We start from the raw sequence: 7698 nt of genomic DNA on the forward strand, positions 1-7698 counted from the left end.
AGCTTTGCAGGGTCTGGGACGATCCTAGAAACATTCCTTAAATCCCTGTGGATGGTCCCAGAAACACAGCCGGGGGAAGACAGGCTGTGCAGCCCAGCGGGCTGAACCCCGATGGCATGGTGACCCCTCTTTGTGCCACAGGGGCCGTCGTGACCATCACCGCGCCGGTGAGCATGAACGTGGACAGCCTGCAGTCCCTGTCATCAGACGGGGCCACGTTGGCGGTGCAGCAGGTGATGATGGCCGAGCAGAGCGAGGATGACTCAGTGGACAGCACAGGGGATGGCGGGGCGGCGCTGGCGCCCGGCCACCTGGGCGGGCTGGTCCTGGAGAACAGCGACTCCCTGCAGTAGGGCCCGGCCGCCCGGCACCCCTTTTTATAGTTTGCACAGCAAACATTTTACACAGTTTTATTTCTAATATGTTTTATATGTAGGCATAGAAGAGTGCACTTTTGTATTTCCTAGTAAGCTTCCAGGCCGTCTTTGCCGGTGCAGCGACTTCTTCTTTCAAGGTGTGTGTGTGTGTGTGTGTGTGTGTGCACGTGTGTGTGTGTGCGTGTGTTTTTAAGGAGATTCTTCAAAGGTTTAACGCTAAAAATGTGATGAATGACAAACACCTCCCCCCCCACCCCATGAGCCCCTAATTAGATTAAGGACTAGTGCTGCCATTTTCTGAACAATTATGCAGTTTTAATTTCGTTCTGTGGTTAAGGCAGGTCTCTGGGGGCTGGTTTACTTGTCAGCCCCGGGATTAGGAAGAAGCCTCTGCACCTGGAGGCCGCCTGTGTGAGGCGGATGACAGCACAATAAACCGCGTGTGACCTGTGGCGAATGTTTGCGACTCAAATGTGGTTCCGTCCTCATGTTCCGTGAGCCTGTGTCATTTGCTATATATGAAAAGAAACTCCTATTTTTACCTTGCTGGAATTATTGGATAAAAAGCTATTTTTATAAATTCCTTATGAATTGGATTATGACTATGTCAAGGGTAAATTCTAGAGGAGAAACAGTACACACTTATTGACTGTCTCAATTTGAAAGGTTCTGAGTTGGCCAAATTGGAAGAACCTGCCCCCAGTTAGCTAGTATTCTGGTTCTCTGCTCTCCCGGGTAGTAATTCACATTTTCTACTATAAAAGAAATGTCTATTTAATGAAATTTTGATATCTTCAAATTCTAGTCAATATGTCACTCAGATTGCAGTTTACACTTTATCTAAACGTACGTCTCAAGGTGTGTGCTAAGTAGGGCTTAGGTAAGTTAAGAAGTGGTAGCCAGCGGTCAGTTAAAAGCTTTTGCTGACTGTTTCCGGCTAATTTAAGTCTGACCACGGCTAAGTGGTGGTGTGCCGTGTTAGCTGGGTGTTGTCTTGGGAGCTTTCGGTCAGCGTATGTTATGCATAGGAAGTGTGTCATAAACTACCATCAAGTGTCCCTCCTGTCGGCTCAGAGCAGGCAAAGAGCAGACCCTCGGCTTTGTTACACGATTAGTGCACATCCACTGCAGGATGGACAGGAACCAGCAGGGCCTGGGGGTGGGGCGGCGGTGGCGGCTCGGCATCACTCGGTTGGTGGTTCTTCCTCTGACTTGATCACATCACCTCTGGATAATGGTGGGACTTCGGCTCCTGGTGACCAGGCGGACCACAGAGCAGGCTGGGTTTGTTTCCCTGGGTTCGGATTTGCATCTGCCAGTTTACTTTCAAGTGAGGCTTTTTCTCAGAGAGGAAGCAGGACCTGGTTTCACAGAAGACGTGTCTGCATCACCATCAGTGGGGACACCTGAAGCCCTGAAGGACAGTCTGATGGTCGTCAGTTCCTGAAAAGCAGCGATAGTAACTGATTGTGGACCAAGGCTACCCAGGGGTGTTTTGAGCAAGTGCAGATTTTTTTTCTGGAACTGACTTTTTCTTCCCAAATTATTAATAATTAAAGTTAGTCATAGAATACTTCCTGGATAACTTAGAAGGAAGCAAGAAATACAGAGGAATTTCTTTTAAAATATTTCAGGAGATTTAAAAGAAAAACTTGACTTTCTTTTGGGGGAGAAAATAACATTTTTAAGCAGTTATTGTGTTCCTTTTAAACAATTTTATATTTTTAAAGTCACATCTTTTAAACTATACTAGTTTGAAAGATTGTTTTAAGTCCAACAAAGTTAGGATTTAAGATGAGACCCTGTGGAAGCTGGCCAGCCACCTCCTCCCTCCCTCGCCTCCCTCTGTCCCTCTGACCTCAGGTTCAGGTTGGTGACCACGACCTGTGGTCACTCCAGGTCAGTTTCCCCAAGCAGAAACCCTGTTCCTTGGAGCCGGGGCGCAGGGCTCGGGCTCCACAGGCTGCAGCAGCGTGGACATGGGGCCACAGCAGGGCCATGTTGGGGTCCGGCAGTCGCTGCCTAGGGTCGCAGTCCCTGCTCCCTGCAGCTGGAGTCTGCATCCTGGTCGCTACATTCAGAGGACTAGGATAAAGATCATTCAAGAGGGGGCATTTCAAGCTCTTCCCATGAGCAACTAATGGGATCTTAACCCAACAGGCAGACTATTTTGGTTCATAAGCCACTGTCTGGGACATTGGTAGTTAGCTGGCACCTAATAAAGACCCATTTCTAAGCCCCTGGGGTTTTAAGAGCATCTGTGAGAGCACAACCCTGCTGAGCTCTCATCTTAAAGGAATTTGCTCTTGTTAAATTCTTTTCCCTGAAGGATGGTTTTGACTGTGTCTTGCAATCCAGGTTGAAAGTGTCGTGTTACCTGCTGTTCAGCTCTTGAGCGGGTAGCAGATGGCTGGGCCATGTTCAGCCACGCTCCAGCTGCTGCAGTAACGCAGCTTTCGCGTTCTGATTCCAGAAATAAACAGTCTAAGTGTTTGTCCAGCGTGCAATGTAAGGTGGGCCACGGCCCCAGCTCGCTCAAAGACCACAGGGCCCTGATGCTGGAGTCGCTGTGGCCTGAGTCCCAGAGTCTTCTCCACATAACCTGCCCACGACCTGACTTGACTCTTACCGAGGTGAGAAAGTGGGGGAGTACCTTTTCTTTCAGACAAGCTCAGACATCCCAGGAAGGCGAGAATGGCCTGCCTCTGGCAGTTAGGGACAGAAAAAAAAACCCCCCGCCACCCTCTCCTAATTTAGTTCTGTCTGGTCTGTGAACTGACAATCTTTAAATGTGAATGCTGTAACAATGTTTTCTTGGATTGTTGTCTTTGAAAGGGATTTTTGTGAAGCAACTGATTTATCAAAGCAAAAAAATTAAAAACAGAAACATGCTTCATGGACGTTTTATTCTAAAACTCATGTCACCGCAGATGCTTTTGCATTTTAAGGACAACATTCAGATGTTGACATGTTTGCTGGTGACACTTGGGGTTTGTCGCGACCCCCACAGATTCTAAAAAATTAGGATTGCACCACCCTGGAGCACTCAGGCCTATTTGCATCTTCAAGAATGTTTTGTAAGTTTCTTGAGGTAGTCACTGGTTTTCCAGGAAAAAAAAAAAAAAAAAGGAAAGCTTCAGTTTGTTTTTTTATTGTAGTTCACCATAAATCTAATTATTCTGATAGTAATGAGAAGAAAACAATTCACTGGTAAGGTATTACCTTTTGTAGTTCATAATGTGAAATTTCCTGCCAAGAAATTCCCGGTTGCGCTGAAGAGTCCATTAAACCACTGTTAGAGAATTTTAACTGCCAAACTGTTTATACGTAGAGGCTTAAGTCTGCAGACTAAAGTATTTTTTTAAGTGCATGTAAAATTGTGGACTTGGCTGGAGTGAGGAATGACAGTGGTGAAGTGTGTTGAGACACGCTTCTCATTGATTTGACAGAAGACAGTCACCCTGTTCTGTCTCCAACTCCTTTAGGTCAGAGGCGAGAGGGTGGGCGTGAAATTTCACCCAGTGAGACCTTGGCCCAGCCTTCAGCCCCTACGTGCTTCCTTCATATCAAGAAGAAGTTGGTTTATAAGATTTAGGGTAGCTCAAAGTAATACTTGACTAATAATATTCTCTCAGAAGAGAAACGAGTACATGAAAATCTTGGGATTGCCCCAGTCCAGTGGTTAAGGATCCGCCTGCCAGTGCAGGGGACCTGCGGTGGATCCCTGCTTCAGGAAGATTGCGCATAGCGAGGAGCGGCTCAGCCCATGTGCCCAGGGCCCGTGCTGCAACAGGACCCACTGGGATGAGGAACGTGCGCGCCGCAGCTGTTAATAGAGAAAGCCCGAGCACAGCAACAAAGACCTAGCACGGCCAAAAATAAACAAAAATTTTAAAAAGCAATGACCTGGCAAATCCTGAAGATAACGGTATTTGGGCCAGATATTCAGTGTTTTGCATTCTGTTGCGTGATGCAGGTGTCCTAGATAACGTATATTATGTTTAGCCCACGTGCTGTGCTCTAAACCCTCTAAGAAGAAATTCTTAGCACAAATTATTTTTGCCATTTTACAGACAGACCCTCTTATTTTCACTAAGACCTAAGATCTCTGTACCATTTTTAAACTAAAATTCGTTAAACAGTAGAGCTATTGCTTAATGACAACGAATGCCGGCTTAGGGGGCAGGCGTCTCAGCCTACAGCCAGCTTCCAGTGACCACTCTGCTCATCACACTGATCCCCAGGCCCAGGTCCGGCCTCAGCAAGGCAGGGTCCCAGTCTGTCTCATCTCTAATTGGTCTAAAAATAACTAGTTAGTGTTTCTTAACTAAATGATTTGGTGAGTAAGTTACATACAAATGGTATTGAGGCATTGTCTCATACAAGTGCTCCTACTTTTTATATCACTGTTGAAACAACCCAAACAGGCCTGGGGGGAATCCCTGGGGGTCCGGTGGTTAGGGTTCAGTGCTTTCACTGCCCAGGGTCCAGACTCCATCCCTGGTCAGGGAACTAAAATCGCACAAGCCATACCAAGTGAAGCCAAAAAATTAAATAAATGGAGGAGAAAAGATGCATTAAAAAAAAAATGCAACCTGTAAAAGCCAACGATGGGTTTAATATACAGGGATAAAGCAGGAATTCTTTGATTCCAGTATCTCTGAAAAGGGACATTTTAATGAAATTAGTGGCTTTAGTTGCTTATACATCTTTAGAAAATGGTTGGTAGGAAAAAATCGGGTATATTTTAAACATATTTTGTTTCACGTTAACTCAGTTTCCTTCCAATATTAACACCACAGTCAGTCCATGTCAGAGATAAGAGGCGAAGCCCTCAGTAGTGTATGCTGTCTGAGGGTAGACCTGAGTTTTCCAGCCAGAGAGTTCTGTTGGCAGGAGGACAGCCATAGAGCTGGAGAAAATGTTGCAGGGGGTGAAGCCAGAGGGGAGAGTTCAGAGGAGGAGCTGAGTGTGGAGGACACTGGATGGGAACCAGGGTGGCTTTGATCAGAGCAGCCTCACGGTAGCGGGGCTAGGGCCAAGCCAGATGCAGGGGTTCTGGGGTGGGGGTGTGAAGCCAGCAGAAGCTAACGTGGGAGCTGATCATAGCTACTCCAGGTGAAGAAGACCTACGAGACACGTGTGAGTCATCGGGCAAGGCCCTGGGAGATGCAGCCACATCAGGAGGAGAGCCTGGACTGTGAACAGGCGACCATCTGGGAGGAAGCCTCCTCCCTCTCTCTCTTTTTTAATGCTAACGCTGGTAAGGAGTTCACATTTAGGGTTAAGGGAGAATTGTTGGAAATCAGGAGAAAACGGCAGAGGATCTTAATAGTTCCCTGAAAAGAAAAGCCACGCGGCCAACAAGTGCATGAAGATGTTCTGGGCCGTGGCCTCATCAGAGACACATACTTGGAGACCCGTGAGATGGTAATTTATCTGGCCCTACTGTTAGCGGGTGGCCCTGCTGTTGGTTGCTGCTGGTGGGAGCATTGCTGGGGCAGTTGTCATGGAACCTAGCGGTCCCCAAGGAAATGAAGCTGGACTCTGGTCCTACAGGCTTCACCAGAAGGCTCCTACAGGGTCACATGGGACCTACAGCGATGCACGTGGGTGCTATCTGTGCTGGTGAGAGTCACAGAAGCACCCTGGGGTCCCTGCTGAGTGGAGCGGCCGTGCAGTTTATGGAGAATGGGCGGCAGGCGGGTACTCTCAGGTCTGGCTCTGAGGATGGGTGGTTTTCTCTTCGCTGTATCTCCTGACTCCTGAGCAAATGCCAGATGCTTTCTATAGAAAGCAGAGACCAAGGCCAAGAGTCCTGGGCCGCGGAAGTGGACGCACCCTCCAGTGGGCCCGCAGTGTGGGGCTGAGTCTGTCTGCTGAGCCGACGAGCTAGGTGTGGGGTTTAGTTTCAGTGTGGCTTTCATGGGCTTCAGATTCCTCCCGCCAGAAGGTCTCCCTCCGTGTTCCTGCCCCGCCTCCGGCGTTCAGTCGGCCCTGTGCACCTGTCCCCACCCTGGGGTGGGCGGTGTCTCTGCTGTCGTCCCCCCACCCTGGGTGGAGGAAGATGTTCTGATCTTGAGTAAGTCCTGTGTCCTGGGCGTCCAGGGTCAGCCTGGCTAGTGGTCTGGTTTCTCCTGCCTCTGCCGTGTATCAGGGTGGGTGCCTGGGGCCGAAAGGTTACCCACTTCTACCCAGAAGCAGCAGTCTTCACCCAGGTTGCCTGGGGTGGGGGGTCAGGTTCCTCCCCCATTAGATTAAGGTTTTTGCTTCAAAGGGGGGAGGGGAGGGGTGGTGGGTGGGGTTTCATGCCGGCTTACCCTGGGGGTTGAGGGGTCTCTCCAGTCCCGTCCTGCACGCCTGTGAGATGACACGGGGGCTGGTCCTCAAAGGCCGGGCTGCCTCCTTCGTACCTGCCCCCTCCCGAGTCTGTGCCCCACCCCCACCTGACTTGGAGGGGCTTGTCCCTCTTCAGAATACAGTCACCTGGTTGCCTCGCAGCCTCAGCTCTCTGAGCTCAAGAAGAGTTATCTTGAGGATCCTCCACTTTTCTTTGTTGATAGGCTGTGAGTAGTGTTCTTGTGGCCTCTACATCCGAAATGGAAGTGAGCCTCAAAACAGGTACTGAAAACAAGATTTTAAGACCAGTGAGTGGAGAAAAAGGAAGTCGAACTAGACCCATTTCACCATCCCGTTTAGGTAAATAAGGAATGTAGAAAATGCTATTTTTCAAGGATTGTGCCTTTCCAAAGGCACACACCCCAGGAAGGATGCCCAGGAGGGAGGGCATTAGGAGTGAGTGGGTCCTGAGGACTAGCCAATCTCAGATGAGGTGGGGCCTTGTCCAGATTGAGGGTGGTGGGCGGCGTGCACAGCGAGCTCTTCGCACCAGAGGCCAGGAATTAAATGTGAGAATCAAGAAGGGGAGAAACTATGCTGCTGCTGCTAAGTCGCTTCAGTCATGTCAAACTCTGCGCGACCCCATAGACAGCAGCCCACCAGGCTCCCCTGTCCCTGGGATTCAGAAATCGCTTTTATTCAGTGTTGAAGGGGCTGTCTGATGATCTCCCCCTTATTGTCAAGTGACCTAAAGCCATTAGGTCCTGGCTCTTGGCACTGGGATGTTACTCTTTGCAGCTGTGGGGTCTCAGCAGGTGAGTTTCCCAGTGGGCACAACGGTAGTTCCAGGTCCTGATGCTCTTCTAGAATTTCGTCCTCCAAGCAGGTCGCCGTCTCTGGGAACCAGGTGAGGTCTGTTGCCCTCTTGATGTCAGGACAGGAGGCAACAGTTGTGTCGCTGGGGTCCGAGGTCAGAACAAAC

General features: G+C 49.3%; 1 protein-coding gene across 9 annotated transcripts in view; it reads left to right on the forward strand.

Moving 5' to 3' along the window:
- Window positions 1-3258, forward strand: part of PKNOX1 (PBX/knotted 1 homeobox 1) — a 45267-nt gene extending 42009 nt beyond the window's left edge. For all 9 annotated transcript variants that reach the window (XM_069581854.1, XM_069581876.1, XM_069581825.1 and 6 more), the window contains one exon: window positions 142-3258. In XM_069581854.1, coding sequence (XP_069437955.1) covers window positions 142-353 — 212 coding nt within the window. In that variant the 3' untranslated portion in view covers window positions 354-3258. The remainder of the gene's footprint in view (window positions 1-141) is intronic.
- The last annotated feature ends 4440 nt before the right edge of the window (window positions 3259-7698 follow it).

The sequence above is a fragment of the Ovis canadensis genome, chromosome 1 (assembly GCF_042477335.2).
Source record: "Ovis canadensis isolate MfBH-ARS-UI-01 breed Bighorn chromosome 1, ARS-UI_OviCan_v2, whole genome shotgun sequence".
NCBI classification, from domain to species: domain Eukaryota; kingdom Metazoa; phylum Chordata; class Mammalia; order Artiodactyla; family Bovidae; genus Ovis; species Ovis canadensis.